Raw genomic sequence first — 27,852 nt, forward strand, 5'->3', positions numbered from 1 at the left:
TAAACAAAACTTAATGTCTTTGTTGTTTGTCACAGACACCTGACTGACTGAAGAAGTCCAAACAATGGCATCATCTCAGGAGTTCACTGAAAATACGACCTCAAATAATACGATGAATCAAGTCAAGTGAGACTGAGCTGTCACAAAGTACATCACTTGCAACGGGGCATTCTGCAAGGGACCAGTGACACCGAAACTATCACTGCAACTTGGCCGCCCTTGGGATACTTCTGGTGCATGCCATACCTAAGCTATGTAAAGTGACATCTCACCCTTGTGGTTGCCTCAGGAGGGACCCAGTGAAAGATGAGTAAAAACACTGAGCCCTGGGTAACAACTATGCTCCAGCATTCATCAATAAAACTCATTACTCCATTGGAGAAAACAGATCTTCTTTTAAGAGCTGTTTAAGGAAAACTTTGCTGTTGTTGGACTTCTACTTAACTTACTTTTTAGAGGCTAGAACAGAAAAGCTTAGATAATCCTAAAAGGTTTTTATTTTAGCCCAGTGAAGTGCCAGTTTTTAGCTAGGAGCTTAGTGGAACATATTTCCCACAAGCATCATGCAAAAAATTTTCTTAGTGAGAAACTAATCAGAACCTCAAAGTTCAGATAGGATTGGTCCAACCTCAGAGGATCACCTTATAATTCAGATCAAAATCTCCTCAGACTTCTGGCTCGCACCCCATGTTTTGGCTCCTGTATTTCTCTAGACTTTGGAACAAATCATGTATCACTATTTATAATAACTAGCCACAAGATGACTAGAATATTCAGCAAATATCATTCAGGCAGTTTGTAGGTGCTTAAGTTCCCGGAGGAACCCACTGTCCTGCTTGCCTCCACCACCTCACACATTTTCTTATTGTGTAGTAATTTGAGTTTTAAAAGAATCTTGTTTGAAACTTATTTTGACAAACAGATTTGTAAATATAACATATACTTACGCATAGGACATGTCTGACTAAAAGCTCCAGTAACCACTAATACACTTCTGGGAAATAAGGGCTAGTTTGTTAATAATAAACCTGATTTTTACAGGGTTTAAGTGTGCTTTTCAAAGCCAACTTGCCCCTTTCCACTGTTGCTCAGAAATACCAGAAGCCATGCTTCAGGTATGATATTTGAGGTATAGGTATTCCCTCATAATGTCATAACACACATGTGGAAAGTATACTGTACACTTAACCAAACAACTTCAAAAGCAGGGCTTTTGTCTGGGTCCCAGCCAGTGTAAATCAAATACACTTTAAAGGAACCACCCTTACTTATTCCTTCTGAGAACCTGGCCTTATTGTATGCATCTCCAAAGCCAAAACCACCAATGCATATGAAGAACAGGTTGTGGCTTCCTCATAAAAAGACTCCACTGGGATACTTTTTTGATCTCAAAGCCACTTTGAAACAGCTGTGCCAATGTCACATGTCTGTTTTCAATATTCCTGAGAGGTAAGTACTCCCTCAGAGGAGCTGGGGTTCAGTCCTGTGTGTCAAATATTCACATAGCCCCTTCAAACAGAAGACCATATGTCATGACAAATATCATGCTTTTTTGAAAAAAGTAAGATGTGAGAATCTCTTTAGCTTTCTGGTCATTTGGGAGCGGTCATTTGCTCTTCTTCGTCTTGCAACAGAATCAGAGAGCTAAACAGAAAGGCCAGCCTGCAGGATACCACGTGGACTTCTTACGCTTTCAGCTTTTACAAAAGCAGGACGGAGCCTGTTTGTCCATAGAATAAATACAGGCTTTGCTTCTAACAGGTTTGATTTGAATAAGCCTTTAAATAACATCACCTTCATATAATTTAATTTATTAGTATATCTCCTTGTGACCTGATTGTTCCCAAGTATCTTACACGAGAGAAGACAATACATTGGCAACTGCTTATGAGAATATGCAAGGGGAACGCAGCCTTTTTTGGACATGTGATCATGCCTCTCGGTGAAGTAAAGGGCACAACACTCTGGTCTGTCCACGTGGCCACAACACAGCTTAAGTGACATGTCGCAGGTGAAAAGCCAGCTCGCAGGATGCCGCCAACTTTACTGAGGGGCATGTCAGCGTGTACAGAATATTACTATCCTAACCAGAAATATTGTAATACATATTTTATAAGGTATATGCAATTGATGCTGGACTATACTCAATTTATCGTAACAACTATTAGAAACAGGTTATAAAGAATGGTAAAAAAAAAAAAAAGCAATCAGCGTAAGCTTAAATTCTGTTCTTAACATAAGAAGCTCATATGGGGCTAGTGTAAATCAGAATAACGCTCTGTCACCTACCTATTACAGAAAAGGGCCTGCTTTGGAATATAGGCTGTTCTCATGCAGATTGTACTCTCTAGTATTTCACTGTAATCCTGTACCTTCTAAATCCTAGCACATTTATCTGTGCTACAGCAAGCTGCTGTTTGATTCTGTGAATGGTGACACCAGTACAAACACACTCTAGTCATTTCCTTAAAACTTTATTTTACAAAATAATACCGATCAAATCTTAGTTCCAAATACAGAGAATGGATTTCTCCCAATTTAAATAAAATTATTCTTGCCTTTTTTTCCCCCTTTGACAAGATTAATCATCAGTACTCTTTAATTTTCCTCAGTGTATCAATAAAGCAAGAGTCAATGAAGCCTTTTCTCACAGCTCCAGGTAGGAAAGATCCTTTTTCTCTGTTCATGAAATGAATGGGGATATTCCCTGGTACCACTCTTTGAAGCCAGTGATAGACTGTCTGAATATGACTCACTGTATCTTTGCCTCTGGCGCTGCTTCCATAATTTAAGCATTTGATTTACAGAAATTAAGTGTCAATAATAAACAGGTTAGTTTAAGGACATTTTACTTATTCCAGTAATAGTTTTTAGTAAGCGCTACTTTAAAGTCAGACCTTTCAGCATGCCACAGATAACATCACATGTCTGGAAGGAACCCTTATGTAACGGAGGTATTGAACACCTCCGGAGCAAGACAAACCAGATGTAGCTGTTTTCCTATGACACTCAGGCTTACCAAAAATGCTGAATCAGGAGTTATAAGATACTTCATATGAGAAGTCAAGAAGGTAAATAATCTTTTATTGACCAACTCAACAGTCAGCATACATAAACTTTTAAAACAAAATCAATTAACTACTGGCAATCTACTGTGTTCCTTGATATGATATCTACTGAAAAAACAATATATTCAGTTATCTCTCAAGGCATTGAAACACTTTAGTTATTAAATATGAATGACGAAGATCAAATACCAACTCTTTGTCTTACAGTCACATTGACTGATTTTATAGGTTGGCACAAAAAATTAGTTCTCTCTAAAAGCAAAGAGGGACAATAATTGTCCTGGCCAGAAATGAAGGTGGGATGGAGATACATGTTGTTTATCAGTGACCATCATCTATGCTTTTCCATAACTTCAGTTCCAGCAGCTGTTTGTCTTTAAAATAGTGGGAGTGAGAATACAATCTATAACATTCCTAGTAGTATATTCACATATATTCAGAACAGTTTTTCCAAAAAATTAAGTTGAAACCAGAGGTCAACAGAAGTTCAACCCACCCGTCAGCTAGAAAATTCCACTTATCTTGAACAAATGATATCAGGCTCTAAGTTTTACAGACACTTGTGGGAACTCAAATAGTACAAAAGCCATACTTCTTGCTTTAAGAAAGGCACAGTCTTAATTCTCTGTCATCTTCAACCTTGGTCTACAATTAGACCAGAAAGCACATAAAATATAGCATTTTGTAGGGAGAAATATGTAACCAAACCAGGATGGCCCAGAACATGTAAGCCTAAACTGAAGCAAAGACAGAAGGAGGAGATGTGTTTTGTTCATGTAACATAATAAAGGTTGTAAACATAAGAAAAAGTATTTCTTTCGTGTGAACACTGCATCTGATATACCTAGTGCAAACATTCACTTGGTAATAAATTCTTTTCTTATGTGTCTTAACTCTTCTTTGTACTGCATACAACCAGCTAACAGTTTTCCTCATGTCCTCTGAGCATATATGATGTGTTCTTCAACCCCAGAAGAATCACTGGTGTGCCATTAATTAGGGTTGGCCACTTAATGAACACTGTGTGCAGCAATCTACGGGTTAATTTATGATGCCTTGCAAAGGAATGCAAGAATGTTTTATATGCCATTGAGCTCTGTTCTCAAGGCATGGATAAGGAGTTTGTTAATTCTCATTTATCCTAAGATCAGTCCTCACCTACTCTAGGAAGTCTAAACAGAAATAAAAGTCAGTGCAAATTATATGTACAACAGACTTGTGGAAAATATGAATCAGGTCCCAAATGTACTGTGTTCTCCCTTAGCAAGTCAGTGTGGCAAGCCTAGCCATAATACATATGGTAGTTAGATAAATGTCAGTGACCTGAATTACCCATCTTTTTTTTTTTTTTTTAACGTACAGGGTTAGTTACTGAATGCAGCACAAAAACTCCTCATGGTTTCCAGTTAGGCTGGGATAATTATACTTTCTATAATGGATGATACATTAGCTAGCTGATAAATTAGTGTGCTTTTCACAAAGCAGGAATACTCACGTTACAGTCCGTAATGCAAAATAAATAAAAAAAGAAATCAACAAAACAGAAAATAAAATAAGGAGAGATGAGCCATGAAATAAGGACGGATGAGCCATATTAAGTGAGACCAACAATTAACAGAGAACACTTTCAACTCCATCAGGTTTCAGATAACTTCAAAGAAGGTAAACCCCACGCTGCGAGGTGACAAAGACCAGTATTTTCCCCTTCTGTGTACATACATCAGCAAGGGTTATGCAAAAGTCAAGGATAAAGTGTGACTGACTAGTAATTTTTTAATGACTAAACTATTTTACTACCTTTTGCTATTTGATCATATTCACACCAGGCTTTGAAGGAAATATTCATGTGAGAAACAATGACTTGCACATGAAAGATCAATCCTAAACAATTACTTGTCAGTTAAATTCAAAGGACAAACCTGTCCAAAATACCAAAACACAGAAAATGGAAAATCTGAGTGATATTTATTGACAACTGCACTGTAAGATATTTAATATACTCTGGTATGCTCCATTAATAGTGAAAGATGATTGAGTCAGTTTCAAATATCTTTAGGCAGAAACAGGCTCTCCATTTCTCCAAGATATTCCACTTATTTCTGTCCTCCTTCATTCTATATTTATATATTTATAGTAGCTCATTTGCACTTGAAACATTCCATATTTATTTAGGATTTAGTCCAAGTAAGTTTCATCAAAATAAAGCAAGAGTGAGAAAAGAATTAGGCTTTTTAATTCTGTAAACACAATTATAAATGCAGGAGCTCACGAATTAACTCTTTGAGAGAAAAACTGAAATTACAGTTTCATTCGATTCACAGTGATTCCAAAGTACAGCTCCTCTGATTTTTTCAATTGCACTGCACAGAACATTATAACACATGTGTAGTTAACAAGGCCTCAGCTCAGTTAACTCCATGCTTAATATCCCAGCAAGCTACAGACTTGTACCTGTACCGTATGGACCTATGCAATCCCACTCAAGTCAACCAATGTCCATTGAACTCACTGCTCATACTGGTATTTGTTGAGGACTTTCAGACTACTGATACCTCGGTCAGTGCTGCTACTGCTCGAGGAAAGCTGTCTAAGGTCAGGAAATTGTCATTAAAAGGCCAAATCATGCTTTTTTACCTCCCAAACAAAATCTCCAAAAAAGCTTCAGGAAGAAAATCTCAAAGAGAAGACAGTCCTGGAAAAAAAAAAATATGTATCCTGACCCTACTCTGGAGAAACCCTATTCTGTTTCAGACCTCTCTGCCATGAAGTTTCAACATGTATTTTTGTTTTGACTTTGCTACACTATGCATTGGTAAAATAATAACTTTTTTTCAAATGGAGTTTTCACAAAATACTGGTTACATGAAAGGTATAATTAAATACCTGGTCTAAAAACTCAAATGTCATTCTGGAATTAAGAACATAAGAGGAACTTTACCCAACTCTTTAGTTTGGTAAAGGAATTGCTCTAGGATGAGGAATACACAAAATTCCTGTTCCTTCTAATTCACAGCACCGGTTCCCATCTCTTATCACTTTGCATGGCTGAACTAGCCCAACTTGTGGATATTTTTTGTCTTAATCAGATTTTAAAAGTTTATTAATAAGAACATGGGAAAATGGAGCCAAATCCTGCATTCCTCAGTTAAAACCTCTACTGAATTCACAGAGAGATTTGCCGGCATGAAGACTAAGCAAGAATTGTCATACCTAGAAGATATTAACTGGTGACTGAGATGAAGTGCACACCTGCATTTGCTAAAATTAAAAAAAAAAAAAAAACATACTGAAATGTACCCCAGCTACACTGCATTGTGCAGCAGTACTTGGTATTTCATATTCCCTTCTTACTTGCTAATCATAGTTTTTATTCCATGTCACATAAACAACTCGTTCTTTCCTATTTATTGTCACAGATACTGTGAAATACCTGCTGTTTAGTGTGTTCTGCAGGTGTCCCACTTTCTTGTCAATGAAGTCAATGGCATGCCTTCACTGACGTCCAAAAGAGCAGGATTTGTCTTGAGGTGCTTAATCCAAAGTGAGACTCCCTCTTAATTCAGTAAACTTTGGATCAGTAAGTGGCAAGACACGCTCACATCCCAAAAAACCAAACCTGAATGTTTATCTCACATTCCTAATCTTTTCCGTGAAAGGGATTAAAAAGCAATCTGTCCCTGCCAACAGCTTAGGTTCTATGCTGCATCTAAGTGACTGAACAGGCGTCTACAGAGTAGCAGGGTACATTGCACTGTTTTCATCTGCTTCTTTAGAAGTTGGAAAGATAGTAAAACATTAAGAGTTTTAGGCTTCATGATCCTATTTCCCTGTTTTGTTCTCGTCTTTCCATTCTAAAAATCCCTTAATTCTTTCCTTCCCAGGAATCATTTCACCCTTAAACTAGAAGACAGTCAAGTTGCTCCTTGCCAAGTGGACACCACGGCTGCGTGCAGCGGCTGGAGGTAACGCCGCAGGAGCGGCAGCTCTAGCCCCCTTGTCTCTGGGGACTCTGCATGCCACCTTGGTGATGCAGATGAGCATTTTTATTTCTACAGAGGAAAGAAGGTGGTTCTGTCTCTTGTTACAGGACAAACTAGCAATATGCTGCATATTGAAGCAAAAGGATAGAAGTCTGAAAATGGCATTATCCAAATGCTTTAGATAAGAAACTTGCCACAAAACCTAGCACGTTCTGTGACGACACCAAAGTGTTTGAAAGCACGTGAGGCTGATTCCCAATATACTTGGCTTTACATGAAACTCTGCTTGTTTGCTTATATTTCAAAACTCTAAATGTGGTGCAACAATTTCTGCTCTCCTTTATGCTATGCATCCTTTTGCTATACAATCATGTTATTGTCTTGTTTGAGATGCCATGGGCATAATTTTGGCCCATAAGTATATTTATACACTAAGGATCATTAGAAATAGAAACTGAGTTCATGACCTCCTACTGCTACGATCACAGCAATCACAGGAAATGGAAATAACTTAGATAGAAGGCAATTTAAATAATAAAAAACTAGCTATCCATTGCAACATGGAATTCCCTGTAGCAAGAAAGCATAGACCTGTAACATTCAGTCAAGCCAGGAGAGGAGGGAAAAGGGAAGTAAAAAGGTACAAAATAAATATTTAGAAATCGTGCAAAGTGAAAGAAACAGCTACCTTCTTTTTGAAAACTTGAGAAGAAATCTGACCTGAGTGGCCAAACAGGGATTTTCTTAAAAGCTCAGAGCTGACCTAACTATTTTCAAGTAAATCCGTGATGGGACACTGCAATCACTGGTATAAGTTTAACTGTTCTGTATTTACACATTTATCTACCAGGTCAAAGAACGATCAAATGCTAAGCAGGGCCATAGTCAAAGAACTTAAGAATTAGTATTTTAGTTTTGCCCTGTTCATCTGTTACATGTTATTGTCTTGATACTCAACTTAAAATATTATTTGAAAAACATTAATTAAATATGTGTCTTAAGCCCTACGGGCAACAGACTTCACTTCTAAAAAGAAAGTAAGAAAAGATTCTACAAGCAAACACTCAAATTTTCAGTCTCCTCAAATCATATCTCTGCTCCCCTCAAATCTGTTTACCAAGTACGGTGTAGGATGTGATGAGGAATTGTATATTGTTGGATCGTCTCCTAGATCACACGCAGCGTGTCTCACTCACTTGGCTCCACGAGGGGCTCAATCACTGCCCCTCACTCCCCACCGCAAGTGGGGAAGCCGGATCCGCTGCTGAGCTGCTGTTTCACACCGCAGTTGTACTTCTGTGCCCGGGAGGAGGTGAGGTCTATTACAGATCACATCACTAATGCTTTAAACAGTGCTGTACTGAAGATGTGCAGGACTAAGAAGCTGGTCGCTTGACTTCTGCAGGCTGCGTGGCAGCTGTGTCACAGAAGTGCTTGAAGGGGGGCTGATGGATGCTAGCTTGTACCAGGGGATCATGGTGTGTAACACAGCCTCCCTGAACCCTTTTTGGCACAACTTAATGCCCATCTGCTTCCCCTCTGCTCCTTCTCCTGGAGAGGAACATATGGCCCAGAATATGAATCTCAGAAACAGAAAATGTATTCACAGAGTTTTCTAAAATATTCTGAATACCCTCCTTTTTTTTCCTTGTCAGCTTTTACTCCAGTTCTGAACCTTATATTCTGTCATCATAAATAAAATTCTGGCACAAGTCAGTCCTTGCATAATCAGTTTTGCAGTCCACAGTGAAAAACAAAAAAAAAAGTGTGTATTTTGGAGCAATAGTAAGAAATTGTAAGATTAGTAAGAATCTAATAGTAAGAAATTATTATTGTAAGGAAAATCCTTACTAGGATTTTTTTTTTGTCCAGAACACTTATAAATTCCACCATTATATTTTAATACTTACCTTAGTCTTTTCAAGGGTGGCATCCAATACAAATATTAATGATAGAAGAAAATAAAAGCCCAGTTAAGCTTAACATGATCATCAGAATACTGAACACTTCTACCGGGGAAAAACTTCAACAATTTTCTTCATACTAAATAATACCTCACATCACAAATAGAACCAATGAAGTTCCTCAAGAAAATCTATATTTTAAATAGCAGTACCAAAATCTCATGCTGTACAGTCTTGCTTCCCTAGCAAGGGTAAACTTTTCCATGGTATAAATGAGACTTTTGCCAACTTGCCTGTTTAAAGATGTGAGTACTGGGCCAGGATTATAAATTCATTTATATCACAGAATCACAGAATTGGTTGGAAGGGACCTCTGAGGATTATCTAGTCCAACCCCCCTGCTCAAGCAGGGTCCTCTAGAGCACGTTGCCCAGGATCATGTCTAGATGACTTTTGAATATCTCCAAGGAAGAAGATTCCACAAGCTCTCTGGGCAACCTGTTCTTGTGCTCAATCACCCTCACAGTAAAGAGACTTTTCTTCATGTTCAGACAGAATATACGTTTTAACACTTTAATGTTTATACGGAGAGCTAATGTACGACTGTAAAAGCGTATTGTAAGAGATAACATACTGCAATCCTTGACCAGTGTAAAACCATGACAGGAAGTGGCTGTTGACAATATTTGATAACTAATTCAGATCACCTTATGAGACAGTGATATCACACCTATACAACGCCTGTAATAGCACAAGATTCAATACTGATACTCCAAAACAAGCGTGGACTTAGCAGAACATTTCTCATAACCAAATGCTTTTCTAGCACGGAAGTAAGTAGTGTTCTGTAGTGATATTTTTGTCAAAGACTTAAATATGAAGTCCATTAACAATCACACAGATATATATATTTCTGCTTATACACAACAAATCTGAAATGTAGTACTTGCCTAAAATCAACTGAAATCACCAGGTTTCCTTCTGCTGATTTCAGTGGGTTTTAGATATTTCATTGCGCATATTCACTTCATGATATGTTGATTCATAGATTCTTCTGTTTTCTAAATATTTTAGTGAAAGTGATTGAATCATGCGTGCCAAATATATGCATCATGTACACCACTTTCCAACATCTTTGTGTTAAACGTACTGTTCACCCTACCTTTGCTGCCACAGATGAGTTGGGTTTCTCCAGCAAGTCCCAGAGTTTCTTCCTTTTCTCTGGGCAGCAGGTATTATCAAACTCTTCCCCTTCTCTCTCTCGCATGGTCTCTGCCTCTCTCCTCAGCTCCTCATTCATCTGCTCTTTCTTTTGATGGTATCTTGCCTGGCAGCAGGATTCTAGATATATCTCATCAATCCCCCAGTAATCAAGCTCTTGGCCAAAAGAAAGAGCACACATTTCTTCCATCATATGTAGTTTCCCTGTCCTGTAGAAATTCAAAATGGAAGTGAAAGCTCCTGGATGTCGATCGAAAAAATACTCATTTTCATTTAGATTATAGTCATCACATACTTCCAGCAGAGATTCATGAGTATTGCAGTCTCTGAGCTTTCCTAATCGTGTCCTTGGAAGTCTGTCCAAAGTCCTCCACAGCACTTCATGGTTGAGTCCACCTACATTTATTTTAACTCTCCGTGAGCAGGCTTTGCTCCTAATGATCTCCACTGGTTCTGGAGGCAGAGAAAGGGTGGACCTTGAAGACTTTTTGTTCATCCCTGGTGAAGCTTTCTCAGCCATTTTGAAAAGGATGCAGTTGTAAAGCCAGAGTCTTTATGAGAATGAGCTTGGAAACTACAAATACTTGGGAAGAGTCCTCTTCAGACAGACAGACCCATTCTTGAAGCTGGAAAAGACAAAAAATTAGAATCTTGCAATGTATAACATGTTCCCCAAACTACTTGTTTGTAAGATTCTCTCTCCCCACTTCCACTCGTTCATATGCAGATGAAAATCTAATGATGGTAATTTGCTCACTCTAAAGTGAGACTCTTTTGTGGAAGTATAAGGAACCATTGGAACAACTGGTATGGCTAAGAGCATTATGTCTAAGCAGAGAAAAAAAAATCACTGGAACTTCTGAATTCATGAAAATCAGATATGACAGTTTGTACAGAAGGCTTGTTTTTTGGCTTTTTTTGTTTTTTTTATCAGCTTCTGACACAGCCATGTCAGCTAAATCTCATTACTTACCAATTCATTTCTGAGGTAGACTAACGGAAAGATTGTAGGGATATCCACAAAGACAAAGTGCAACCAGGGCTACCTTCCATTTATTGAAAAATTCAAATTTGGGAGATTTGCTCTGAACCTGAATTAAACAATTAGAGCATATCAAAATCTCCTGCGAAGCCAAACCACCTGCCTCCACCTCCCACTCCAAATCTCGATTTACTATATCACTTCACAGGCAAATATTACTGACCAATTTAACTTGCATTCATGGTAAGTCAAACTTTCTAGCACCAAACACTCCTGATTTTTTTACAAATAGGTCAAAAGAATCCTAATGCCTCTGCAGCCAACCGAACAGTCATATCTGTTATATAAGCAAGGCTTGCACATACCAATCACAGAATGGCCAAGGTTGGAAGGGACCTCTGGAGATCATCTAGTCCAACCCCCCTGATCAAGCAGGGTCATCTAGAGCATATTGCCCAGGATCACATCCAGACGGGTTTTGAATATCTCCAGCGAAGGAGACTCCACTACCTCTCTGGGCAGCCTCTTCCAGTGCTCTGTCACCCTCACAGTCAAGAAGTTTTTCCTCATGATCAGGCAGAACTTCCTGTGTTTCAGTTTGTGCCCGTTGCCTCTTGTCCTGTCACTGGGCACCACGGAGCAGAGTCTGGCCCCATCGTCTTGACACCCTCCCTTCAGATACTTGCACACATTGATGAGATCCCCTCTCAGTCTTCTCTTCGCCAGACTGAACAGGCCCAGCCCTCTCAGCCTTTCTTCAGAGGAGAGACATGCTCCAGTCCCCTCATCGTCTTAGTAGCCCTCCGCTGGACTCTCTCCAGGAGTGCCATGTCTCTCTTGTACTGGGGAGCCCAGCACTGGACACAGCACTCCAGGCGAGGCCTCCCCAGGGCTGAGTAGAGGGGCAGGATCACCTCCCTCCACCTGCTGGCAACACTCTGCCTAATGCACCCCAGGATCCCATTGGCCTTCTTGGCCACAAGGGCACACTGCTGGCTCATGCTTAACTTGTTGTCCGCCAGGACACCCAGGTCCTTCTCTGCAGAGCTACTTTCCAGCAGGTCAACCCCCAGCCTGTACTGGTGCATGGGATTATTTCTCCGTAGGTGCAGGACCCTGCCCTTGCCTTTGTTGAACTTCAGGAGGTTCCTCTCTGCCCAGCTCTCCAGCCTGTCCAGGTCCCTCTGAATGGCAGCAGAGCCTTCTGGTGTGTCAGCCACTCCTCCCAGTTCAGTATCACCAGCAAACTTGCTGAGGGTGCTCTCTGTCCCTTCATCCAGCTCATTGATTAATAAGTTGAACAAGACTGGCCCCAGGACTGACCCCTGGGGGACACCACTAGCTACAGGCCTCCAACTAGACTCTGCGCCACTGACCACAACCCTCTGAGCTCGGCCATCCAGCCAGTTCTTAATCCACCTGACTGTCCACTCATCCAGCCCACACTTCCTGAGCTTGCCTATGAGGATGTGATGGGAGACAGTGTCAAAAGCCTTGCTGAAGTCCAGGTAGACAACATCCACTGCTCTCCCCTCATCTACCCAGCCAGTCATCCCATCAGAGAAGGCTATCAGATCGGTCAAGCATGATACATGCTGACTACTCCTGATCACCTTCTTGTCCTCCACATGCTAAGTGAGGACCTCCAGGATGAGCTGTTCCGTCACCTCCCCAGGGATGGAGGTGAGGCTGACAGGCCTGTAGTTTCCTGGCTCCTCCTTCTTGCCCTTTTGGAAGACTGGAGTGACACTGGCTTTCTTCCAATCCTCAGGCACCTCTCCTAATCTCCAGGACCTTTCCAAGATGATGGAGAGTGGCCTAGCAATGACATCTGCCAGCTCCCTCAGCACTCGTGGGTGCATCCCATTGGGGCCCATGGATCTGTGGATGTCAAGTTTGCACAAATGATCTCTAGCCCGAGCCTCCTCAACCAAGGGAGAGTCTGCCTTTCTCCAGACTTTCTCTCTTGTCTCCAGGGTCTGGGATTCCTGAGGGCTGGCCTTAGCAGTAAAGACTGAAGCAAAGGAGGCGTTCAGCAACTCTGTCTTTTCTGTATCCTTCGTTAGCAGGGCACCCGCCCCATTCAGCAGCAGGCCCACATTTTCCCTAGTCTTCCTTTTGCTGTTGATATATTTGAAGAAGCCTGACATGCTTATGACAGGGTTGCCTATATTCCTAGGATAACATTTAAAATACTAGACCTCATTATACCTGAACTTCAAAAAGTTTCCTCCATCACAGATGAAGTAATAATAAAGCTCAGTCCCCTAAGATACAGGTATTGGGAGACTTTCAAAACATCAGGGAGAAGGAAAGGTCCCTATAAAATTACCCATCGGAGTTATATTTAATTTATGTAGACGTTTACTGATGTTTTATTGAGTGTAGAACTCACTGTCTTGTTAACTCCCATATTGGCTACAACTCAAAACACCACCTTTTTGGCAGTTTCACTGCCAAGTTCAATCTATTTCAAAAACAGGCACCAAAAGATTGTGCCTCTTCTCACTCTGCCTCCAGTACTGCACTGCAAATCTCACTCCTCATCTCCTGCTGCAACTCAGAGCAGCTCTGCACCACCTATTTACATAAGGCTTTAAGCCTGTAACATTTACCTTCATTCATGAAGAAGATAATCTGATAACTTCACTTGCAAAAATAAATCTCCTATCACAATCAAGCTGGCTGGCATGAATTAACCCCACAATCCTCGCGTGCGAGTTCATTCAGAACGAAAAAGTAGCAACTGCCCTTGCGCACCTCAGTGGAAGGGAGGACTCAGTGCTTTGGTGCTTCTGTGCAAGGTCTGTTTACTTAAGCATCTCCTAAACTTCTGGGATGCATTTATCAGTCTTCTGAAATAGAGATAATCACATAAATACTAATCAGTTATAAGTGGATATTTATCCTCAGAAGAAATATTTATAACCTTTAACAAAAAAAATCCTTTTAGACTTTACTACACAACAGCGATTCTCTTTTATAGTCTGTCTTACATAATAAAACACGATTTCAGAAATTTTTAGCAAGGTTCTGTCATTCTCCACGGAATCAGTCATGCCTTCAAGCAATTTCTACAGAAGTTCATTAGTTTATTCACTATTGAATTCTAGAGATTGCTCCTTTTTTTCTTTTTTCTTTTTGGTTAATGTGTTCCCTAGTATTAGCGATATCAAGCAAAACACAGCAGAAACCATGAAGCTGATCTGATTAATCTTAGGTTAACCATACCCTCATTTGCTTTTCTGATTACAAAAACTAAATATATGCAAGTCTACACATTGTTTTAGCTTTTACGCAGTGTAATTACCACACAGAATCGTTAAACAATGTAAAATTATAGTGTCACCAACACTGGCCTAAGCTGATAAAACATTTTTTGATTTGACAGTATAATTATTGCTTGCATCTTCCTACTTCAGGAAATGTGGCTTTTCTAAAAAGCTTTAAAAATCCTTGTTAGCTGTGGTCACGCTGAAGTCAGCAGTGAAACACCATTAAGTTTAGCATATGGAGGACCGGGTCCAAGACGCTATGCACAAAGGCCACCTTTACTATTGTTTGTACCAGCATTCACAGCATGTGGCACTTTGAAAAGATCAAAAATAAAAAGCATCTTCCCAAATGAAAAATCCTAAAAAGTGAGGAGTGTATTTGCTTTTTGTACAGTACTTCTTTCATTGAAATATACGTAAGTAATGAATTAAGTAATGTTTAAAAAAAATTGTTTTAGTCTACTTCATGATACTCTTCATTTACACTTTCTGTATCCCACTAACAATTTTGTAAAAATATCGTAATGTGCAGTTTTTTCCTGTCTCTAAGTGTGCCTATAACACAAGGTAACCAACAGCCTCTACTTTAACTACAAAACATTTTTAATTTTATAATCTGCATTATAAATTTCACACCAAATAACTGCAGATCTTTCATTATCACAAAACTACACAATCAAGGTTACCTTTACAAATCTTTAAAAGGCTGTTCTGGCCTTCAGCTACTGCAATCAAATTCTTCAGATATTGCAATTTTTGTGCTGAAAAGGTTTACAGTATTTTTCCTTTTAGTTTATTGCCTCAAACCTTTTGGCTATGTGTGATTCCACCATACTGTTTTTGCACTTGGAAAGGTGAGAAATGTAGCTATTCCTCATCAGGGCCTACATCAGGAAGGTAATGCCAGACTACTGCTGACCAGCGCTGCTTAGCAGTCAGTAAAGAAAGACACAAGTTCAAACCACAAATCTATAATACAGATATAGAGCAACTCCCAACAGAACATTTTTTTTCCCCTTGCAATGATAAAATGCCTTTGCAGGAAAATACCTATAATATTGAATAAAGCCCTCCCAAAACCAAAGCCAACTCTTTGCATTAAATAAATGTTAAAACTGTAAAGACTACTAGTCCAAAAGTTAGGAAAAGCCAGAACGAAGGTTAGGCTTCTCCCCTGCCTCACACGCATGCAGTTTTGAATGGTATGAATGGGTAATTTTTTACCATTTCTTTTTATCCTTCTCATTCAGTATTTGGCCTCTGATGTTATTTAGTTTGCCCTACTGCAAATCCAACATGACATTCAAAATGATGAATTTTCCTCAGGGTGCTCTCACTATCCTATCTGAGTGCTTCCAGGGTATCCGAGAATTTATCTTCTCAACATCACTATGAGGATATTATTACTATTATTTTATAATGGAGAAATGAAGGTCACAGATGCCAAAAGTGTCCAATAATTTTGGCTACTCAAATTGAGATACTGGGTTTTTTTTCAGTCCTTAGCATTTTTGTCACATTTGATGGGTACGTCCCTGCGAGCAGATTAAAGATTGCCAGGGAACACACTTAGGCAGCGGCACTCAATTGCCTCTGCTATTAAATCGTTAGAGCGCTGCCCAGCATGGCCCAATTAGGACTCTCCCAAATAATTTGCAGGCACGGCTGGAGCATGAGCGTGCTTCACGGTGTGCTCCCAATAAGCAGTTTGCATGCAGCCATCTGCTGTGGAGTTTAACAGCACGGACAGAGGTCACGGCGCCAGCTGGCCCGAGCGGCAGCAAGTGACACCGACCACCTTCCAGGGACCTGCCGAGGTGGACCTGCATGTGCAGAGCATTGCTCCAAACCCACTCACTTCCAGTCAAGGGAATTCAGTATCTCCGAAAACCTAGCCCTGCACAGCTCACAGCCTGGTGCCCAAAATAAGGAGAATAATAATTGGTTAATATTTTCAAAAAGGTTGGTAAAATTGAGTTGTCGAGTAATGGGCAGTAGCTCTGTAACAGAGGTACCCAACGGGAATCTGGTTCCCCAGGCATCCTGCACATGCTTTAGCCATAAACCTCCCTCTCAGTCTCTGCCATACGACCCGCGCTGCGGAAGGTGAGGGTGCTGCACTTCCTCAGCCCGCGTCCTCTCGGGAACACGTCCTCCCCGAGCACTTAAAGCATCAGGAAACCCCTGAGGAAAAACGTAGGCAGTACCTAAGGAAAGGCTATAATCATAAAGCTGCTGGGAAAAGGAGCAAATTTCCCTTGTTATAGCCTTTGAGAGATGGACTTTTTTGATCTTAACTATCCTCCCCAATTTTTGTCAGAAAAGAACCATTTGTCAAAACTTGTCAAGTTGCTTTCAATGGAAGATCAGATTAATTCATTTCCTGGTTTTGTTGACAAATGGAAAAAGTTTTCAGAACCGGCTGAAAGTCCTCCTTCAACATTTTTCAAATGAAATCTGGATTTTGAGGTCTAAATATATTGATAATAATTACAATTTTTAAAAGGATAAAAAAGATCTGGATGAAAATGAGACATTTTGAAATTAGTAAATAAAACATTTCGATCCATCCAATTCATTGTATTTTTTTCTGGTCTGCAAAATCTGAGATCAAAGTTTTATTCAGACTCTAAGCAAAAAGGAACGCTGAAATCCAGAAAATTCTGGGGAAATAACCATTGCTTTGAGTAGCTCTGCTATGAAAAATGACTTATTAACGTCTAACACAAATCAGATCTGCAGTATGCATATAATGCAGATGTGTAACACTTTCTGGAAAAACTAGCTTTAATTTTCTAAAAAGCCTTAAAAAGCCTGCGTCTCACCGAGACAGCCACCTCGGTGTCTGACTCCCATTACGTTTGTTTAGAGCCAGTAATCTGGGATAGAGCAAATTAGTGAAGAAAATATAGAGCAAGTTAGTTATGACAAACTAACATATTTCTACCGAGCACGTGCAAATAAATTTTAGAGCCTTATAAGCAGGCATATATGATTGTATTTTCTTGAGGATTCTGCTTTTTCCAACTTCTGCTTTGCTGTAATAGCTCTGCTAACACATCACAACTATCGAATTTCTGTTCTCTCCTTCCAAGTATGAAGAGCTGTAATTTCTTAATGAAACAGCTGTGGAATTTTTACTAATACTGTTCCCCTTAATTTCAATCCTCAAAAAAATAGCTGAACTGATTTAGCTACAACTCTGAAGAAAAACATCCCACTAGAATGAGGTATTTGTTATTTCCATTTCCCATCCTTACAAAAGTCACATCTTACACAGTTAAAATGTTGGCAGCTGTAAACAGCTAAAGGCTGAAAAGTGTCAGGAAACATGTGAACAGACAGTATTCCTAAGTACCATGTGTATTTCCCAGATACATGTCCAAATGCAGGAACGCACACAAGCAGGCACAGAAGAGAAAAAGCAGTTAAGCCCTGATTGTCTAAATTACCTTTGATAGCAGTGTCTGCACTTAGGCTTAAGCCCTCACAGCTGAATGGCTCAAACCACTTGAAGCTGTTTGGCCTGAAGGAGCAAAGCCAGAGTCCGAACCCATCTGCCCTGTGACAGGGTTTCCCTGTGCAAATAGGCTAGCTCATGCCAGACCACAAACCTGGTGAGAGCATCGCTGGTGGACAGAGAGGCAGTAAGGCAGCTTGGGGGGCAAGGGGAGATCCTTCCACAAGCTACAACAAAACTGTAGCTGTGGCCTTGTGTAATCTGCTTACAGCTACTGATGGGCTGACCTATGGATTGAAAGACTTCACTTCGAGAAAAATTCTGCAAAACCAGCTCTGGGACATTATTATGGCTAGTATAAAATGATAATTATTTCCATTTCGTAACTGATCTCACAGATGATTTATTTCTGATATCCAAACAATCACTGCCTGAAGTCTCAGAGATCTGCAGGGAACACTTGAGAAAGTAGGTCCTTTTTATAAACAAACCCTTCAAATCAGCTATATCAGTCTGTTTGCTAGTTCCATGTTCTCACCATCTTGAGCACAGAAGTGTCTCTTAGATGGATGTGCTGAACTTCACCAAGGAGCAGCACACTCAGAAGCTTTATACAATCCTTAACAACCTTGGGTAAGAGAAGACATACAGAAATACTTAAGGAGCCAGAAGACAATGAAAAGAGGGAGAGTATAACCGATAAAACGTTTGTAAAACTTTGCAATCACAAAAGCTTAGATGTTTTGACTCGTCTGAGTTTTCTAAATACCCCAATAGCACTCGCAATTACTCACTGAAACGTTCCTCCAGTAAAGCCTTGTAGGTGGGCCCTAGGCTCCACTGCAGGTGATATGGACAACTTTAAATAAAAAGGTAGAACTCCCTTGAGAGCATTCAGTGTAATTTCACTGCGAGATCTGTATGGAATTTGGGCCTCAAGTGGCCTTTTTGAGTAGTACCCCATGGTAACTCTGAAGCTGAGAGATGGATTTGGAGCACCCTCTTATATGCTTAACTGAGGTCTCAAGAGCGTGATGACTAACTTGGCAGTCTATCATCCAGAGCTGCCAGGCTTCAGTTCTTTGTACAGTCAACAGAGACAAGAAGCTATGATGAGCAAATTAGGCAAATCTTGCGTATTTCCCTAAACCCCTTGGGCTGCTTTTTGATTCTCCTGAACTTTTAGACACCTTTTCAGTGACGAATGCTTTCTGTCACAGCTGAAAAATATAGCATATACCCTTACTCTATCCTTTTTCTCTCAGTCATGTGGCCACAAACACATGCAGTAACAGGTCTCATCTTTCCATGCACTCCTTAGGCATTTGGCTCATTCTGCTACTGTATTAAAAATGCTAGTGAAGGTCATGCACAGGAACGTCAGTGCCCTCTTTGGTACTGGCCTTAATATGGCTTCACGTGACACTAATATGGCTTCACAGTCTGTGCTGGTGCTGAATCAAGAGCACCAGCAAGTTTTTGTTCCAGACTAACCGGTTCTCTGTCTTCCCTTATTAGTAATGCTGTGCTGTTTGTGCTTTTGACAAGTGTGGCTGCGTGATCCTTACAAAGCAATCTTGATGCATTCCTGCTCAGTTTACTAAAACTTGCATTTTCATTGCAGCCAGGTTGAAGCATCTCTTGTTCAGGGTATAATTGTCTGTGGTGTCTGCACTCTACTATTTATGTTTACAATTGGTTGCTAAGGGCTGAGTTACCGCTTTTGCCAAAGATACTGTCTTTCAGTGTGTATTTAGCCTTCCCTGGAAATTTCAGAGTGGATGAGCTGTCACAGAGAAGTACAAGGCCAAATGGAAGATCATTTTCTTTAATTTCAAACAAGCAGATATTACACAAATGTGATTATGTAAGATAAGGGCTAAATCAAACTATATATTTATATCTCGGCTAGCACACCGGCTTCACATTTTTGGGCCGTGCTTCCATACAGTTCTTTGAGGATATACAGGCTAACAATAATTTTAGTAAACACATTAATATGAACATGTTAAAGCTTTGAAATGACACTTATGTATCCACCACTTGAATTTGTTTTCCCTAATTTCATTGCAGTGCACTAAAATCCTGGAGATTTTTAACACACCCTTTGTTCTTTCAAGAGTCACTACTGTAACTAGTTGTCCTAAAACAGTGGGGCTATTCTAAAGATGTTATTTTCCATAATCCTTCAATCTTCCACCACTCCTAGCAATGACAGTGGGGCCAACTAATGGAAAGCACAGACAAACTTCACTGATGTCTTTTTGTTCTCCCGAACAAAAGGTTGCACAGTGGAATATCAAACTATCGTTCTAGGCTTCTAGGTCAGGAAATATTATACATATGATATACATAGGGAATGATGTCCAAAGCAACAAGACACATTGAGAAGGATCAGATTTTATCCCTCTTTGAATGAAACCACACCTAAAACTATGGCTGTGCCGCTTTGTCCAGATCCTGTATCTGCAATCTACTATCATGTTTGAATTTACTAATGGCTGATTAACATGCAACCACACCATTCTAGGGTTACAATTAAGGAAAGTATGGTGTTATTCTCAAGTGACTTCTTGGGAACTTTAAACATTTGGACTCAATTTCTGTCTCTATCAAAGACTTCATGTGGAAGAGTCCCTAACCAGACAGTTCATGCTAGGAACGCGGTAGCCCCAGACCTACCTTATCAACAGAGACATGGCAAAGATTTCAGTGTGAGATAGGCTGATTTACTCAAGAGATGCTTCCATCTCTTCCAGTCTCTCTCAGTGATTCTCCAGTGAGACTACAGCCTTAGTTCCTATCTCTGGTGCTCCGCTGAAGCACTGAGGCTGGAAGGAATGAATCAAGGCTTTAACTTCTGGGTGACTCAGTTCTGACAAATGCCTTTATACATAGCTGGAAATGTCCAGCATCAGCAAGTCTTCACAAAAAAGCTTTTATCATTAAAAATTAAGACAAATGTCAGCATAGGCTTGACTCTGGGGAATCAAACTCTTCAACATTTTGATGTCTTAAACTGTCTCACTAGATGTCTCAAAAAACCCCAACCCTAACCCTAAAAGTTTTCCCGTGGGGCCTATGAAAACCTGTCGTTTTACTTTGCCCATCTGAGAGAAGCGGTCATCCAAAAAGTAGAAAATTTTGATTCCAAACCTTATCTATGGTGGTATAACTCCACATACTGCACAAAGGTACAGTTGGTTTGGGGATCAGATAGGGAAACGCTCTTCAGTTTAACACCGTAGAGAAGAGGCTTTGATTCTTTTTCATGCCGATTTTTAGTCATACCACAGGTGGAGACGGCACGAGTTTTAGAAAGCAGAATGTCAAGCTTAGAGATGACTGATAGCAGAAGTACTCATATTTTGACCCCCAAATTGACCTGAGAATAAAGAAAAAAAAGTGAGCACTCACTATCATGCACAATAGTACTCTACCATGGCTGTAAGGCATTCTGAAATTATGATAGGCTAAAAGGATTTTTTTTTATAAAACTGCCACTATAAAGTAATTTATTTACCTATATCAAGTCAAAATGTATTTTTTAAGAAACACAGAATCGTCTTTAAAATGTGCTTGATCATAGCCATTAGTTCAGGATTTCTAATACTAAACCTGTAAGACCTATGTTCAAAGAAGGGTGTGGGAAGCTCCAAGTCACTATCAACAGGGTTCTCCATGCTCAGAAGGAAACATCTCAGAGAGACACTTTGAACTCCCACCCAGGCCTAATGCACAGCCAGGACCAAAAGGGGGACAACTCTGCCCACCTGCCTGGAAAGCTGCTCTTAAAAGAGGCACTTAAGAACTGGGCAAAGCCCACCCTTCTCAAAATGCACCCGCAGGTGGGGTAACACCCTTTCTGTGTGACTGCACAGCTATTAAACACTCACCCAGGGAGTATGAGGCCTGTTTTGAGACATAAGTGCCTATGGAGTCAAACCTGTGGTTTATACTTTGTAGACTACTGCTGCAAGCAGTAAGTCCCAGGATGGCTGAAGCGAGGAAGCCCACGCTCTCCATTCCTGCTGAGAGAGAAGGGAAGGAGAAACAGGGCTCGAAAGGGAGCAAACCTGAACCCGTCTGTAAGTGGACAGATATGAGCAATCCTTTGGCTGGAGGAAATCTTAGCCCCTGAGAAGTCAAATATTTGTTTGAATTATGTTAATCTAAGAAAGGCCTGAAATCTAGATTTCCCACTTCTGGATGAGAACCCTGCGAACAAAAACTACATTACTACTACTAGGTGAGCTATAAAAGTGTCCTCACTTTCAGAGCTGCCAAACATTCCCATCCCTTCTTCAAGCGGAACAGAAGATATTCCACACTGATAGAGCTACTTTTACTGAAGCACCTAAATGGGGATTGAAGTGACTAACTTCAGGTAGCCAGGCTTTTCCTGAACATAAATTTGAGCACAAAGCCTACCCAGTTAAGAAGTTTACACTATGTCAGCAATAATTAGAATGGAAAAAGCAGGAGATGAAAATAGTCCAGAAAGCAAGACCTTCTAGATGGCATGACTGTCAAGGTAGATTAACTTTGTGTGCTATTAATCTCAGCAACCACTGGACGAGCACGCACAATAGTGTCACTCATAGCTTTGTGATTTCAAGGCTAATTAGTCCTGTTTTGAGTCTGCTTCAATACATTCAGTGGGATTTTCCAGCTGCCATAGAATGGTAACACTTTCTGCGCAAACTGTCCCATGATCTCTCTGCTATATTCATATTTACACTAAAAGTAAGGCTGCAAATTATAGTGGTATTATTCACTCATGTGAGAATACACCCAGTTATGGTGAGGTCATCAACCCTGCAGATAAACCAAAACCTCATACCTTAAAGGAGCAAAATGCGCGACTGAAACCTCTGTGGAAACAGCATTATGGTTTCATTTTCAGCAGCTGAGTTTGGTTATTATTTTATCTTTATATATTTAAAATACAGCTAATTTTCTAACAGCTGACTATTGATGAGGTAAAAATCTATTTTATGAACTGCCTTGAGATGTCTTATTAATGCTCTGAGGCAAATTTATTCTGTATTTGGACTGCACTGCAATAATTGATTTCTATTTCTTAACTTGTTAGGCAATCAGGAGGAGAAGCTCATCTCCAGTGTCATCAAAGAAGATTACGTTTGAGAGCTTTGTTCAGTTAATTATCAGCACAGCTTTGCATTCATTTCCTCGTTACGTGGTTTTACCTAAAGAGCTGGTGTTTATTTCCTAACAAGCTAATACTCGAATACGGTGGCCGCATGAAGAATATTCTGCAACAGCAGGTGGACTTACCAGGGAGACTAGCACTGACCAGGGTAGAGGATTCTCCTCTATCATGTACCAGTGCTGTGATTACAGAGCTGTTCAGCCCCTCCAGCTAGGCTCAAACTGTGTCTGCCCTTGTGCAATTTCACAATACACTGTGGTCCCACTGTCATGGCCTTATGAAAGGCAAACTGGTAGATTGCCATTGTTCCTTGTAATGACTATAACTGCTGCTTATCACATCCTAATCCTGAATACTCTGAACTGCATTATGCCAGCATGACATATATTATTTATTAGCTAATAGACTGTTGGTTCTGATCCTCTTGCTGCTGCCAGCAGTGATGCTGCTGACTGCCCTTTATAGCCATCAGGAGGAGGAATAGGGCCATATAGAAGCCAGACATCCAAGTCACAGCTGATCTGCCATTATGGCTAAATATAGATTTCCTGCACTAGACACAAATAAACTAAAATCCCCACAGATTTTAGTGGCCTAAGATATTTTCCCTGCTGCTTCCAGGATGCCACTTGATGTCATCACCGTAATCCATGGAACCAGTGCATTCAAAATAATGTTCATTAATTACTGATTATGCAGTGAAAAATCATCATACTTTTAGTGCTGGTCACAAAAGGTAGCAATACAACTCCTCAGTTTACTCTGCCTTGGAAGAAAGTGATGTACTGCACAATAAACAAGTGAACTCTAACTTCGGGGAGATGCTGCTGCGTGACTTGCACTGAAGTTTTAGTAAGTGCTGTCATTCAGTATCAGCAAGGAGAGAAAGCAGAGTAGCCTTTGGTGTCCTTCCACTTTTAATGGAGAATGCAGTCAGTTTAAGCTTAAAATAAACAGCCTTGACAATAAGTGTCTTGACTGATGCATATTATATTTAAAGCTTTCATGGTATACAGTGACCTGGGAAGCAATACTGGGGCTACGTTCTTACCTGTATCTACCCAAGACAAGATGATTACAAGTTCTGTTCAACAAAAAATTGAATTGTTCAACTTCTTTGTTTGCTTTTCATATTTAAACATATCATTTAATATAGATGCTTTTTACCTAGATTTAATTTGAGCATCACTAAACAATATATTTATTATAACATGCAATATTATATCTACAAATGTTTAACATACAGGAAAAAAATTCAGGATAATGAAATTCCTTCTAAATCCTTTCTATATAGCCAGAGAAGTATAAACAAAGAGAACTAGAAATCAGAAATGAATAAAAAGGTAGATTTACAACAGGAAAAAGCCTAGCTTATAATGTCCTGAGCAATAGACTTTGACAGCTTCCCATGGAACACTGTTGCACACCTTCAGAGATCTCAGACTCTGCAATTAAAAAATGGAGAGATTAAGTTGATTTACAGTTATAGTTAGAAAGTAGACAGCCATTTCTACCTGCTGAAATGCTGAAAACAAGATGTCCCAAAGCTTTACTATAAAATACAAGAAATTAAATTGCCAGTGCTACTACCCCAGCAATAAGCATTAGAGAAAGATACCCGCTACCTATGAGAAATCAAAAATATTTTCTCTCATGGTGCTCACATCCTGATAAGAATAGAAACAATGTGACCCAACAAAAGATAAGAAACAGCCTATTTCTACTGTACATCTAAGTGTACCATATTCAGACACCTACTAGGTAAAATAAAGCTTATTTCCAAAAAGAAAAAAAATCTCCCATAACTATATTACAGAAAAAACAAAAGCCCATTCAGAGGAGATCACATGCCATTATTTCACTCTGCAGAGCTGTGGGTATACTGTTGCTGGGTCAAAATGTATTATGCAATAGTATAATGAGTTAATAAAAATGACCCCCGAAAATATCCAAATATTACATTTTTAGAACGCACATGTGTCTAGGCTGACAAAGATAAATTAAAGTGGCTAGCAACTTCAAGTGGCTCCCTTTCTGGCTCCCTGATTTCTCTTCTGGATTCTGACCGGCAAGAGTAGCAGGTCTGTACTTTGGAGCACCAAACACCTTCAGAGGGGTTTACAGGGGGATCCCACAACATTGCAGCACTCTCAGTCACTGCCCGCTTTACCAGATACCTCTGCCTCATTCATTATGACTCCCTTCCTCTAAACCATACAGACTGGAGACCAGACAGCCCCTCCCCAGTGTGTTGTTTATATAAGAACAAAATACGGAGTAAAACTGACGGAAATGTCCTCCAGCAGATAGCTTTAAAAATAGTAGTGCCAGGAAAAATGTTACTTGCACGTGTACTGACATGAAGCTCAAGGAATCAAATAAGATCGAGATTTTCTTATAAAAATCACAATGGCAAGCTGTTTGGCGAAATTCCAAAAGCTGGCAAGGAAGCAATTGCAAACCTCTACTCCTCGCCTTGCTCTGAATGGCAAGCCAGAATTTGCCAATTAACTTGCACTTAGAAAAAAGGCTGAGCATGAATAAATAAATACATCGTTAAGGCAACAGGACATTTCAAAATGCTGAAGCCAATGGAAATGCTCAAAATGAAGAGTGCTGCTCAAAACGTCATTTACTCCTCATCTTGAGCTGAAGATGTTTTCGTTTTTATTGTCTGCATATGTTTGAATAAGGCCGACCTGCTGAGCCCCAGTGACAGCGTCCAGCTGAGAAAGGAGGAGGCTAGAGCAATTTCAACACAGTTTTTAAAGCTGCATGTGGAAGCAACATTAAAAAAACAAAAGTCAAGGCAGCTGCAAGTCCCAGTAAGGCTGAGTAGGAGACCATTTACCAGCTCTTCTTAGAAAGGAAAAGGCAGCAGCAGAAGAACCAGCAATAAACTTTTTCTGCATGGCACTGATCTCTCTGACAAAGATTTCTAGAGCTTGGATAATAAATCTCAGGTGATCATACAGCAAACAAATCTCACAAGCAGCATGTACTGACCTGATCTCGCTACCACGAAACTTTCTAGCAAAACGTCCTTGGGAGGAGGATCACACCCCACGCTTGGCATATTCAGTTTTCTTTGGTCCTGCCCAGCCTCTCAGGCTCGGTGCTGGTTCTGCGCTAACTTGGATAAGACTCTCCAGCTCAGCAAAGTTGGAGAACTCTTACTGTTTTTAAAGCTAAACCTCAGCAGATAGGCTTTTCCCATTCCCCATCCTGTCCAGCCTTGCTGCTTTTCTTCCTCCTCTAAACCAACTGTGGCAGCTCTTCAGAGCTACAGGATGGGAAAATTGACTGAAATCTTTCGCTTAGGTGTTCTTTCAGTCACAAGGTCCCGATGACTTCGTCTTTGCTGAGGAATGTTGCCTCCATCTGATGCTACTGACACTTCCTTTTTTTTTTACGCAAACATTTAAAAAGTGATAATTTTGGCAGTGATGCTAGAGATGCTTTCATCTGTGATGAATTAAAATGTCCGAGAGACTGCAAATATACTGCTTATTTATATCTTAATCATTATGTAACTTGAGTTGAATGAAGTCCTATAAATATGGACAGTACATACATAGGGTATAAACATAAGTCTGCCTTCACCCAGGCACTGAAATACTGATATAAGAAACATACTGAATGGCTCCTAGAAACCATGCAGTGAACATGCCCGTTTGTAAAGACACTTAGGTATTTAAATCTATGGGAATGACGGTATGCTATGTATCTATAGAAAGAATATATGCCAGTATATTTCAGACTAGCACAGTGCTACAGTTTTTCTTGCTTTGATGGAGGGGGTTTTTCAGTCACTAGGAACACGGGGTAATTCAAAGGACTGATACCTACCGAGAACGCTGAGGTTTTATATCATCAGGTTCCCACAAGCACTATTAGAGCATCGGAAACAAATGATGAGCCTTTATCATAAAGCTCAGCCACGGCAGGAGGTAGAATACTACAAAATGTCATCTTTTCCCCCTTTCAGCAGCTCTGAAGGAATAATAACACAAGCCACGATTTCCGAAGTGTTCCAGCGTGAGGGCTACGTTATCCTCCCTCAAATTCACCCAGCCAGCCGGGGAGAAAACCGTGTATCGGCCGAGCCGGGGCGACCCTGCCCGGCTCGGCGGGAGCCCCCCGAGCCGAGAGGCGGGCCGGGAGCCGCCGCCGCAGCGGAGCGGAGCGGAGCGGAGCGCTGCGCGCCCGGGGGCGGCTCCGGGCAGAGCCGCGCTCCGCTCCGGCCCGGGCGCTCCGGAACCCGCCGGGGGCCAGCAGGCAGTTTTCGCTTCCTTTGCAACTCCCATCAGTGGGAGAGGCATAGATGAGTCAGTCTTAAAAAAGAAAGGAGAAAGCACGAGAGCCTCGGCGGGCAAGGGGAGCTGCCCCTCCGCTTACCTTGCTCGGCGGGAGCCCGCGGGGCGCCGGCACGGGCCGGGGAGGGATTCCCCGCCTCCTCCCGGGGCTGCTCGCGGGTTCCCCTCGCACCGCGCCGCTGCCAAAGCCCCGGCCAGAGGTTTGTTTTGGTCGCGCTCCTTGGCGGGGAGGGCTCTGCTCTACATTCCCGGCTCCACATCACCGCCCCCCCCGGCGCGCAGGGGGCTGGGGGTGGAAAAACCACGCCGAAGCCATCTCCTTCCTACCCCCCCCCCCCGAAAAATGAAAACCCGCAAAACAAGCCGCGCCGCCAGCGGCCGGGGCGGCGGGAGGAAGAGGCGGGAGGGCGGGGGGGGGAATAAGAGCGCGGCCCGCGCTGCCCTCGCCCCGCCGTAATCCCCCGCGGCTGCAT

General features: G+C 41.0%; 1 protein-coding gene across 4 annotated transcripts in view; it reads right to left on the minus strand.

The window, feature by feature from the left end:
* The window catches only part of KCNB2 (potassium voltage-gated channel subfamily B member 2), a 206,415-nt gene extending 178,814 nt beyond the window's left edge, over positions 1 to 27,601 (minus strand). The window contains exons 1-3 of one of the 4 annotated variants that reach the window (XM_068932517.1): positions 27,462 to 27,599; positions 13,916 to 14,010; positions 10,115 to 10,799 (exon numbers count right to left, since the gene is read on the minus strand). In XM_068932517.1, coding sequence (XP_068788618.1) covers positions 10,115 to 10,693 — 579 coding nt within the window. In that variant the 5' untranslated portion in view covers positions 10,694 to 10,799; positions 13,916 to 14,010; positions 27,462 to 27,599. Of the gene's footprint in view, positions 1 to 10,114; positions 10,800 to 13,915; positions 14,011 to 26,069; positions 26,423 to 27,461 lie in introns of those variants that run through there. The other 3 variants (XM_068932518.1, XM_068932515.1, XM_068932516.1) reach the window with 3 other exon arrangements.
* Between the last annotated feature and the right edge of the window lie 251 nt (positions 27,602 to 27,852).

Source organism: Struthio camelus, chromosome 2 (genome assembly GCF_040807025.1).
Source record: "Struthio camelus isolate bStrCam1 chromosome 2, bStrCam1.hap1, whole genome shotgun sequence".
Classification (NCBI taxonomy): domain Eukaryota; kingdom Metazoa; phylum Chordata; class Aves; order Struthioniformes; family Struthionidae; genus Struthio; species Struthio camelus.